The sequence below is a fragment of the Plectropomus leopardus genome, chromosome 13 (genome assembly GCF_026936395.1).
Source record: "Plectropomus leopardus strain MGB_pleo_1.0 chromosome 13, ASM2693639v1, whole genome shotgun sequence".
NCBI lineage: Eukaryota > Metazoa > Chordata > Actinopteri > Perciformes > Serranidae > Plectropomus > Plectropomus leopardus.
In genome coordinates this window covers 1063873-1075829 of record NC_142188.1, presented here as the reverse complement: position 1 = coordinate 1075829, position 11957 = coordinate 1063873, and the positions used below count along the sequence as shown (strand labels likewise).

The 11957-nt window shown below is 42.3% G+C and overlaps 1 protein-coding gene across 1 annotated transcript; it reads right to left on the bottom strand.

The window, feature by feature from the left end:
- Positions 1–1486: 1486 nt before the first annotated feature.
- On the bottom strand, positions 1487–11189 carry wipf1b (WAS/WASL interacting protein family, member 1b). Its single transcript, XM_088086375.1, is given in 11 exon segments — positions 1487–3936; positions 4923–5036; positions 6283–6501; positions 6638–6738; positions 8548–9163; positions 9166–9270; positions 9682–9795; positions 9798–9845; positions 10452–10581; positions 11097–11119; positions 11122–11189. Coding segments are annotated over 11 exon segments (1557 nt in total). The 5' UTR covers positions 11156–11189; the 3' UTR covers positions 1487–3883.
- Positions 11190–11957: the final 768 nt, after the last annotated feature.

Below are 11957 nucleotides of genomic sequence, written 5' to 3'. Positions count from 1 at the left end.
GGCCACGCAGCCAATCAGCGCCGAGATCCGCGTCAGACTCGGAACGTGATTGGATGAAAGCCTTTGCAGTGTGACGCTGCCTTCATGTGATAAACAGTGATTACATCTTTGAACCTAAACGGCTGATATGTTTTACAGCAGCATGACAACCAAAAAAAAAATATTAAAATAACAATAAATAACATAAAATAAAATAAAATGACAAATTTGCTGTTGCCAAAAACAAAAAAAAAAAACAGTATTTTTTTGTAAATGGAGAGACAGCAGTGCTCCACATATTCAAGACTGGACTGATGCAATGTTGAAAATAGCTCGAAAAATAATTTAAATGAATTTAGGTTCAGTAGATGAGTATAACTCAATATTTTTGTTTTGTTTATTTTGTAAGTCTCTTTTGTTTATTTAATTTTGCTTTTGTTGTGTCCTTGCTGTGTTTCTTTTTCTTGTCTTTTTGTTTGCTTTTATTCCTTGTTAGTTTGCTTGCCGGCTTTTTGAAAGAGCCTGTTGGGTTGCATAAGATGTGAACTATTGTGGCATTGTCTGATTTCAGTTATACTTGTAAATAACAACAAAAGTTGGGGGGGGGGTTAATCAAATTAAATTAAATTAAGGTTAAGTGGTTTATCGAAATTTTGTCATTCATATGCGGTCATTAAAATCCTTTCAGTTAATGATTACTGAATCGAAATGTTGTTTAATTTCTTTTAAAAAATAAGTGAAAAAGGTAATCAGTAACTAGGCATGAAATATTTTGCAAACTGCAAAAAAATCAATTAAAAATAAAAATAAAAAATGGTAAGGAAATGGCCTGAAAATTTGATTTTAAAAAGAGATATTCATAAACAAAAACTATATGCATAATTAAAATTATATATTTGAAATCAGGTTACAAAAATATGCATTCAGATATATTTATTACCTATATTATTTATATTTATATCTTTTGTTTTGTTTTAGCACTTTTTTTATTAGGTTATTTGCTGTATTTTTTCTTTTACTTTTTATTTATTTATTCTTTTTTAAACATTTCTTTTTTCTTGTAATATTTAATTATTTCCTGATAATTTTTGGGTAATTCTAGTTAATTTGCTCTTGCCATCTTTTCATGTTTTTGAAAGAAACTAAGCCAATTTGCTGAGATTTCAAAGGGTTAAGATGCAACAGTGCCTCTTAAAAGAGTTATAAATAACAATTTTGTGATTGTTTTTCTGCATTCACAGAAGATGAATGTATATTTAAAAAAAAAAAAAGTTCTTTGTAACACCCGTTACAATCAAGAAGGTCTCGAGACCCTCAGTGGAGATTTGGTAACCACTTGTTTGGGAAAACACCGAGAAAATTCACGATTTTACAATGTGGCTCGATGACAAAAACAAAATCAAATACCACCTTATTTTGGTCATAATATGCTTGGGACGAAAATTATTTCTAGGCAGAAAAATGAAGTAACAGATTGTTGTCCCGTATATCAAGACACACTGTGGAATCAATGTAATGTCCAGCTTTATTGCACAAACATATAAAAAAAAAAGCATATTGTTTATCTGATAATACATTAAAAAAAACCCAAATCCTTCCTCTGGACACACTTCACCGTCCTTTGTGCCCCAAAAAAGCAGATTCCAGCCCGAGCAGAGCACATAAAGCATCTTAAAGCATTTTTATTTATTGATGTAAATACCTTCATATGATTGTCTTTAAGAAAATGATTCTTTGATCCACACGCGATAATAAAAACATACAAAAGGACCATTCAAAGCAGTGCTGGGTGAAGCCAAAAACCATAATACTGCACAGTTCTGAAACATAACTTAAAATAACACAGTCCTTCAATGATTAAATCGTACAGATACACACACAGGTCCGTCATCAACTAAACAGCAAATAACTGTAAACCAGCGCTGCCGGAAACACCGTACAATGTCCTTTAAAACATTAAATGCACGCTCACATCACATTTAACTGAAGTACCGTCGAGTGGTTCAACACACACACACACACACACACACACACACACACACACACACACACACACAGATGTAAATACACACACTGTGAAGGCACATGTGGCTTTGGCAAATTAAACACACGCTTTCTCCTGATGTGGCAAGAGGTGGCGGCCATGTTTCGTTTGGTTTCATGTCTTTCTACATTTGAATAATAATAAGACACCTTGTTATACTGAGCTGTCTACATGCGGCGAGGGTCGCAGCTGGTTTCACGGTTTGACAAATTAAAGATGCCATACAGTATTTGGCTTTCTGTGGTACTGAAAAAAAAACAACCCAAAAGCACAATCAGCCCCAGAATCTCAAACCGCGTCTCTTTTCTTCCTCAAATGCCTAATTTAAAAAATGGTTTCAATTTTAAAATATAATAAAGCATCTGTTCAACAAAAAAACTGTCTTTGTTCATTCAGTTAACCCTCTGAAACCTGGAAAGACATGGTCCAAAAATGAGAAAAAAAAATTATGAAAATTACCTGAAAATAAGATTAAAAAAAAAGTTAATAAACCCCAAAACAAACAAAAAAATATTCTAAAAGGCACTGAAAAAATCTGTATATTTTTTATGTTTTATTACATTTTTTCTGTGACATAATTGTAAAAATGAATGATAGTTTTCGGGACATGTTTTCCTTTTTCTTTTTAGATAATTTCCTAATCCAGTCTTTTTTAAAACAAATTTTATGGTATTTTTTCTTGTTACCTTTTATTTATTTCTTGTAATTTTTGGGACATTTCTTGTCGAGCTGCTCATTGGCTTTAACCCGCATTTTTCAGAAAGAAATCAAACCAGTCTCCTCACACAGCACAAGAAAAGTCAGTTTTCTGTTCAGATTCTGCAAATGTTTAAACCTTTGGATGCTGAGAAAAAAGGTTTGATTTCTTTTGAAAACATGGGAAAAAGGCTTTCTTGACCAACTTTGCAAGAAATGTCCCATGAAATGAGTAAAATGCGACTAGAAAAATACCCAAAAATCAGTTTTTAAAAAAGAGATTTTTCAAAAGGATTTTTAGAAAAGAAATCAGACCACTTGTCTGAACGCAGCACAAAAAACTGATGTCAATCCAGATTTCAAAGGGTTAAGGGTCATTGCAACTGACAATAATAATCTAGTAACACCGTTTACTGCCGTACCGTGAAACCGGGATATTTTCTGGTTATCGTACCGTAAAAAATCTCATACGGCTGCAACCTGAGCTGCTGTTTTAACACCTGCAGAGTTGATCCAAACCAGCTGAACACACACGCTGTTTAAGGCACAAAACGTGAATCTCCTTAAATATTTAAGCAGCCTGAAGATGCAATCTGAATAGAAAAAGGCTCGAGGGAAACGCCGGAGCAGAAATATAAGCCTGAGCTGTGACCCTGGGACTCCATGAGCTATTTTATTTAAAGTCATCAGACTTTGTGCTGTTTTATAAAAGAGTCGCTGTTTGGTAAAATATCATATCTGGCAGGCGTCAGCGCTGAAAGCAGAGGATGAAAAGGTTAGTTAATGGAATAAAGTGGATCAAGTTTCATTAAAATACTGTCTCACAGCAACCAGGTCAACAAAGTCCGCCCAAATAATATTTTCCAGCCGCAGCATCGGTTGTAAAACACATTTGTGCCTAAAGAGGTGCGAGTTTCTGCCTTCTGATGTGAGCACGAATGTGTCGGAGTTAAAAAATAGGCTTTGGTCTCTGGATGCTGCCGAAACTCCACACCGAGAGTCGCAGCCTTTACTTGGTGACCAGAATTCGGGTCCGTTTCACACGTCGCCGTCCACAGATGAAACCACACGCTGCAGGAAAAAGCAAAGCGTGACACAGAGAGAGAGAGAGAGAGAGCGGAAACAGAGAAAGTAGTTCCAGGTGATGCTGCTGCAGCCTCTTCTTCACCTGGGTATAGGAGGAAGAGGAGGAGCTCCTCTCTCCTTCTTACCAGGACCTGAAAAGCAGCACAGACACACAGACAGTGAGCATGTTGCTCTCCAGACATTGTTTCATATTCTTCCACAGGGTGGCGCTGCAGGCGGGTTTCTATTAAACCCGAAAACTGAAATTGTGCATAAAAAATAATGGAAATATCTCAGTTCTGAGGATCTCCAGCTCGTTACATCACTATCTTCTTCTAAATCACTTTCAAAAATGCATTTTTATCGAAACTGTTGTTTTCTTTTTGGTCTATTACTTTGCATGATTCTACATTAATATTTTGCCTCCTGCATCTTAATTTTATCCTGACTCTAGTTTCATTGTTGCATCGCCTTCTCTGTATCCCATTTCTGCTTTGCTCTGATTCGGGGGCCGTCTACACGGCAATCGCTGTTGCATCAAACGTGAAACTTTTGTTGAGGTTTGGCCTTTCGTCCACATGACTACAGCGCTTTTGGGGCCCGTAAGTGCAAACTTTTAAAACTGAGTGTAACTTTATGAAAACGCCATCCTTCTGTCGCCGTGTAAACTGACAATGTGCGGGTCCAGTGAGAACGATGACATCACGGCGGCACTTTCTGCATCATGTTTTAGACAAACAGCCGTGTGCGAGCACAAGGACAACAAAAACAACAATGGCGGCCTGCCGAGCTGAGGTTTTTAACGCTGTCGGTTCTCGCGTGTTCACCATCGTCTTCTTGTTTGTTTATATTCAGCGCTCTGGAGAAGAGCGCCTTTGTGCATGGTCTTCTTCTATGGTGTGGCATTACAAAGTTACACGATCAGCTCCTGGCCTGGCGTGCAGACTGCAGCGTGTACACGAGGATTGTTTCCACGTTGTTATCGTACGAACACGGATTTTTTAAAAATGCAAAGGAAAGACATTTTTAGTAGAGGCGCTTTCTTCTAAACGAGGCCTCGTGTGGTTGTGCACGTGTGCGTGTGCGTGCGTGTGTGCGTGCATGTGTGTGCATGCGCGTGCGTGAGTGCGTGACTGACCTCTGCCGTCGGTCTTGGCCAGCTTGCTGGGGTAGGTCTTGGGGAAGGGCATGTAGGGCTCAGGTGGAGGAAGCTCTGACACTGGATGGAAAGTGAAGCGACACTCCCACTCATCTGTCGGCAGAGAGAGACGGAGGTCAGAGAGGTCAGAGGTCAGCCGCTCTGTGTCCTGCACACTGACGACACAACCACTACAGAACCACTACACAACCACTACACACACTGTGAACACACACGTAGAGCATTTTAGTTTCACACAATATCAGCGGAGGGCTTGTGTCTCACAAGAAAAAATCTTGCGATTTATCACGATGCAAAGACAGAAATGCAGCCAAAGCAAAGGTTGAAAGTTAGTCTTGTCCCCGCCGCCTCCCAAATCAAACTCCCTCCCTCAGCGGGACAAAAACAACACGAACGGGAGGTCAGCGGGTTTCTGCCGAAGCTGAACACGCTGGAACTCGTGTAAAAACAACACTGAGGGCAACTGATTCTCCTGCAGAGACACAGACCGTCAGTCCTCTGCAAGGACTACAGCAGGGACGCTCAACTTACAGTCCGCGGGCCAAATCTGGCCCCTGATAGGGTGCCAGGTGGCCCCCCAAAACATTTTCTAACTCCTGATAAAAATAAAGTGATTCACACTGGGAATAGTTTTTCTTCTTGTAGTATCCAGAAGGTGTCAGAGTGAATAAAACAGCTTGTTGATCAACCCCACACCCCCAGAGGACAGAGGACACAGATGAGACACTAATGTCCTAAAATCTGAGAAATGTCTTAAAATCCTAGAAGCATCCAAAAATCCTAGCAATGTCCTAAAATCTCTGAAACAATCAAAAATCACATAATTGACCTAAAACCACAGAAATGTCCAAAATTTGTGTAAATGTCCTTAAATCCTAGAAACATCCTGAAATCATAAAAATGTCTTGAAATCCGTTAAAAGTCCTTAACTATTTTAAACATCCTAAAATTCTAGAAAGGTCCCAAAATCTTGTAACAACCTAAAGTCCTATAATTGTCCTGAAATCCAAAAATTTTACCTAAAATCATAGAAATGTCCTGAAATCCTTCAAAGGTCCTTAAATCTTTGAAACAACCTTGAGTCCTATAATTGTCCTAAAATGTTACCAAGGTCCTAAAAACATGAAAACATGCTGAAATCTTAGAAATGTCCTAAAATCCTAAATAAAATATCCTAAAATCCTGAGAGCATGTTTGCGGCCCCTGTGACTGGCCCCTGGCCTCCTGTCATTTTGCCTCAGTGGCCCCTGAGCGGAGCAGGTTGAGCGTCTCTGCATCAGTTTCGCTCTTTGGTCGCACGTTAATTTTAACCCCCGCAGCGCCGCGAGGACTCGCTCACCTTGTATCTGGTTGTGGTGGGAGTTCTGGAAGCCGTTACCCATGGGCGGCGGTGGAGGAGGAGGGGCCCCTCCTGTCCCCGGCCTGTCTGGAGGGAGCGGAGGTCTGCCGCCGGGTCCCCCACGAGGAGGCTCCGGGCCAGGCCGACCAATAGGAGAAGGAGCTGGCGATGACCTCATACTGCTGCGCCCTGAAGGAGGAGGAGGAGGAGGAAGAGGCCCTGCAGAGGACGAACAAAGAGCGACCCGTTAGCGTCATCAGACGGAGCGTCACCTACATGATCCTCCGTCTCAGATCCTCAGAGACGTTTTCACAGCGAGTCTAAACGCGTCTCACCGCGTCTCACCGCCGCTCACCTGTGCGTGCTGACGACTGGTTCTTCCCCAGAGAAGGCGGCCTCTCGTTTGGCGGCGGAGGGAGTGGTCCTGTCCGAGCGTGGGCCGGAGCTGGACCGTGGCTGACAACGAGAAACTGTATTTTAACTTCATACAAAATTTACGGTTAAAAATAAATGAAACAAAGAACGAGCAGATCACATTGTTGTACTTTTGCATCTGAAACGAAGTTCCGGATGTTTGAAACTGAACATAGAAATCTGAGCTGGGACACAACTTTGGAGAAGCTACATGAAGACGTTTGGATAGGTTTAGGTTTATCCATCGCGATACAACTTTTCCTCGATAGTAATATGAGACGTAGTCGATAGAATGTCGATAAAATGCGTTCCAGCCGTGTTCTGACAGACAACACGAACAGCCGATGATAATAAGAACAGCGCCGCAGAGAACCAAATGCAGTGAAGGACTTTGACTGTCGAACAGCTGAGTGTTTGACAGCCACAGCATTTCGTCATGGCTGATGGTCCGACAGCAGCGCAGTGAGACAGACAAACAGAGCGCAGCTTCTCCTCACAGCACCAAAGTGTCTGAAACAGACACATCTGCAGAGGTGAAAGTGACTTCTTTAGACTCTACAGACGACTTTGTGTTAGTTTCAGCTTTAATCAGACTTTGGATGAATTATTTAGAAACAGCAGGACGCATCGCTCCGTGTCTCATCCGGCCGCTCGCGCTGAGCTCTCATTATTATTACCAGGGGCAGATGTAACGTTTTGGGGGCCCGGGGCCACAAGCACATGAGCTTATTTTCAGCCTTTCTCTAACTGTGAATGTCGGCAGGCTGTTGGCAGCTATAGGAGAAGTAGGCCGACTCAAAAGTTTTTAATTCCTGAGTAAAATGATTAACAGCACAGAAGTTTGACAGAAGCTGAAGTCAGAGTCCTGCAGTCAGGAGAGGTTGGACTATTATCAGCACAATGTGCTTCAATTTACCTGAAGTTTGTTTCAGATGGAGCTTTTCATTTTGATATAATGCTGGAAAGTTTAATAAATAATAATAAATCATATGTTTATTACACTCCAACACACCATGGTCACATGACACTGTGTCAGTGAACTATGAGGGCAAACAACAAACCACAAAAAGAGCAAAATAATCGTTCTTTAATCGTAATCAAAGTAAAATGTTCAGTTAATGGTGATACTGATTTTAGGTTTGAGGCTCGGACCTTTGCTGGGAGGACATTTTAGTAACTGGACCTCTGTGAGTTTTAGTAGAATAGGTCCTCCAGCTGGTGATGCTGTTCTACAGTATATTTGTCATGTTCAATGTCTGACAGAAAATAAATATTTAAACCTAAATTAATCTTCTGATATCTTCATATCTCACTGAGGAGTCAAAGGAACCTTTAAGCTCGACAGAAATATTGATTTGATGGATATCGTGATAAATATCGATATCGACTGATATAAAAAAATATCTGCCTGACATTTGCATGTTGTGAGTCCTGCAGCATCACAGAATAAGTTTTAGATTTCAATCTTTGACAGAGATACTCAACCTGCTTTGCTTCAGCCTCATTCAGGTTTCTAGGATTTGAGGACGTTTCTAGTGTTTTAGGACATCAGTGTCTCAGCTGTGTCCTCTGTCGGGGGTGTGGGGGATCCTCCTCTGGCTCTTTTTTTGATCAACAAGCTCTATGTTGATGCTGTTTTATGTCTCTGACACCTTATGGAGACTAAAAGGACAAAAACTATTCAGTGTCCATCACTTTATTCTTTAGTGGACATTAAAAATTATTTGTGGCCCTCAGGGGCCCTATGTGGGCTGAATCTCCCTGATTTAGGCAAACCACAGCAGACTGTGTGACGGATGGAGACACGGTGAAACTCGTCTGTTAACACTGAGGAATTCTGGGAAGTCGTACCTGTTGAGCGACAGGTTCCTCTGCGGCAGACGGGGGGTGCTGTGGTCGTCCCCTACGGCCGGGGACGGGGGGAGAGGTGGGGGGCCCGGTCGGCCTGGCGGGAGAGGAGGCGCACCGCCGCCGACGGAGGGTCGAGAGGCAGGGGAGGAGGAGACGGAGGAGGAGGGCTTGGAGTTGACAGAGGGAGGAGGAGGGGGCACGTCGCGGGGCATCGAGGGCCGATGACCTCCCGGCGGCGGCGGCGGGGGCCGGTCGTCAGGAAGAGGAGGCCTCCCTCCAGGAGCGGGGGGTAAGGAGGGCCGGCTGCTGTTTGGGGGTGGAGGAGGAGGCGCAGAGAATCCTGGTCTGGGCCCCGATGAGGAGCCTCCTGGAGGAGGAGGGAGGAGTCCGTGCCTCCCTGAAGGAACACTGGGAGGAGGGGCCCCGGAGGCGTGGCCAGGTCTGGGTCCTGCTGGGAGCGACGGCGGAGACGGGCCCCCTCGAGACTGGAAGCTCTGGTTGGGTCGGGGTGTGTTGGGGACCGGAGGAGGGGGCCCTCCTGGAGTGTCCTGTCTGGAGGAGAGACTCGGCCGGCCCTTAGGAAGATCGGGGACGCCGCCGCGGACACCAGCGGGGCTCCTGGGAGTTTGGGGGGGCCGGTGGAGCCTCCACCGCCACCGAAGGGGCTGGGGCCACAAGAGCGGCCTCCTGGTGGAAGCACGGGCCCTCGGCTGGCCCCTGAGTCTGCAGGAGAGCAGAGGAAACAAGAAGTTAACTCTGTGCTTTCTGGGTGTTACTGAACATCCATCAGCTGCACCGCCGGTAATAATTTAAGGGGAAAAATTAATTTGAAAATTCTCAGTGTTTATATGAATCAATGATGCAGCTAATCATGGCTGTGATCATCAAAGATTGAAATTAATTCTTAATTTGTTTTCATCTAAAACTATGGTGGCATCATGACAAAAATCTGGCATTTAGAGGGTTAAAATTCAGAAAATTTATTAATATGACATTCATGAATAATTCTGATGTTCCCTAAAAAAATGAAGTACGTGAAAGTAGAGAATCATATTAATGTGTAATATTTTTACAGCCTGATTTCGAAGGTGAACGTGCAAACTCTGATTTATTACATATTTCTGTTTTTCTTACCGATTTTACCGCTGCTTCCTGCAGACCGCAGTTTCGGCATCCCTCCTGCAAACAGGCCTCCTAATCCAGCAGGAGCGCCGCCGCCAAAACCTCCCCTCCTCCCTCCACCTCCCCGCCACCTCCTCCTCCTCCTCCTCCTCCTCCTCCTCCTCCTCCTTTGGGTTCTGAGAGGACAAACAACAAAAACTGAGATTAACTGTTGCAAAGAAAGCAACAAGCAACTTTACAAGAAATTACCCAAAAAAATACGTACATGAAAATTAGTAATAAAACATGAGGAAAAATACATAAAAATACGATACAAATAAAATGTAAGCCTCTAATAATGTGTATTTATAGAAGATTGTTTTAGATATATAATAATTAGAAATCTAATTTTCTTGATACATTTTTTAAAATATTATTTTCTAATGATTCTCTCACTCTCTTTCTTTTATTTAATTTTCAGGTCATATTTCTGTCACTTTTTACTAATTTCTTGCAATTTGTGGGCCACTTCACACCTTTTATTTTTTTTAAATAAATTAAACAAATTTTCTCAAATGTAAAACATGCAAACGCCTGTGAAAGGCATCTGAACTCAGCACAAGAAAAACGGACGATGAGGGTTTTATTTTTTGTAAATTCTTACATGTTTGAGGACAGTTTGGTGCTGTCTGTGCACTGAGTCGTGCTGTGTCTTATTAAACCTGGCAGTGTGACTTCATGTGTCCTCTCAGGGGACAGAAAAGACGGATGTAATGACAGACATGAGAGTGGTTTGGACTCACTGTCCAGTAAGGGTCCGCTGCGGTCATTGGTCACAGTTTTCTTTAGTCTGGAGCCTTTACAGATGTCCGACAGCAGAGCGTTACGTCCCTGCTGCTCCGAGCGGTTCAGAGTCGGCTTCTCTGTGTTCGCCTGAGACAGGGACACACAGGGGGACACACAGCGGGACACACAGTCAGTGAGACAGTAAATCGTCCTTTATTGATCTTTGTGTGCTGAATCGATCTGTCCAACAACTGGAGACGAGTTATAAAACAATCTGTCCACCAGATGTCTCTGCTGAGCAGCTGCAAGAGGACAGCAGTCTCTTTGGACAGAGACACAGAAAGACAGAGAGACCAACAGACACACAGAGAGACAGACGGATGGACGTATCAGACAGACAGAAACAGACAGACATACAGATGGACAGACAGAAAGAAAGACAGTCAAAAGGGGAGATGGACAGACAGATAGGATGGACAAAAAGAGAGAGACAGACAGACAGACGGAGACACGGATGGACAGACAGACAGACAGAAAGAACGACAGACAGTTGGATGGACAGACGGACGGACAGACAGACGGATGGACAGAAAGCGAGAGGGAGAGAGACAGACAGAGACATGGATGGATGGACAGACAGATGGACAGACATGAGGACTCACAGAAGTGAAGGTGGGAGGAGGGGCGGTCCTGGGGGTGGCGGGGGGGGCGGAGCCGGCATCTTTCTGTCTCAATGAATCTGCCCTGGACGCCGCACCCTGCGGGACACACAGAGACAGGCTTTATGAGACACACCTGTAGAAAACGTCTCCACGGCGTCCAGAACAAAAACATGAACGTCTCTGTCCGTCAAGCGTTTGGTTTGTCCGTTCCGGGCTCCCGTAGAAACGCGGCGGTCTCTGAAGGCGACGACCTGCTTCACTGAAACACGAAAGAAAACACTGACGAGATTCACTTTCTGACAACAAATCAGAATATATTTTATAAATATTACAAAATAAATATTACACACGGGAGCTTTAACCCTTTGAGACCTGAGCAAATTGGTTTGCTTAAAATAAAAAAAATGAAAAAAGAAAAAGAAATCAAAGTAAGATTAGAAATTAAACAAAAAAAAAGATAGTCATGCGTATACATTTTTTTTACGAGACGTACTGTAAATATTTTTTATAGTGTGTCTCATTTAATTTTAAATTTATATTTTAAATATAAAATTGAAATAGTTATGATTGAAAAAGGAAGGAAAGAAAAGTAAAATAAAAACAAGAAAAACAAAACAAGAAAACCACATAAAAAATTAAAAATAATAGAAAAATAAATGAAAGTAAGATTAGAAATAAAACAAAAATAAAATCACCCCCTAAAATGCTTTTTAATTTTTTTTTAATGCTTTTCTCGACACAAAATGTATTTCATGTAAAAAAAATTATGTAAAATAAATAAATAAACCGTCCGGGCTGATTATTGGGGCCAATATTTGGCATTTTGCTGATCATCTGTATCGATGTTTCATTTAAATGATT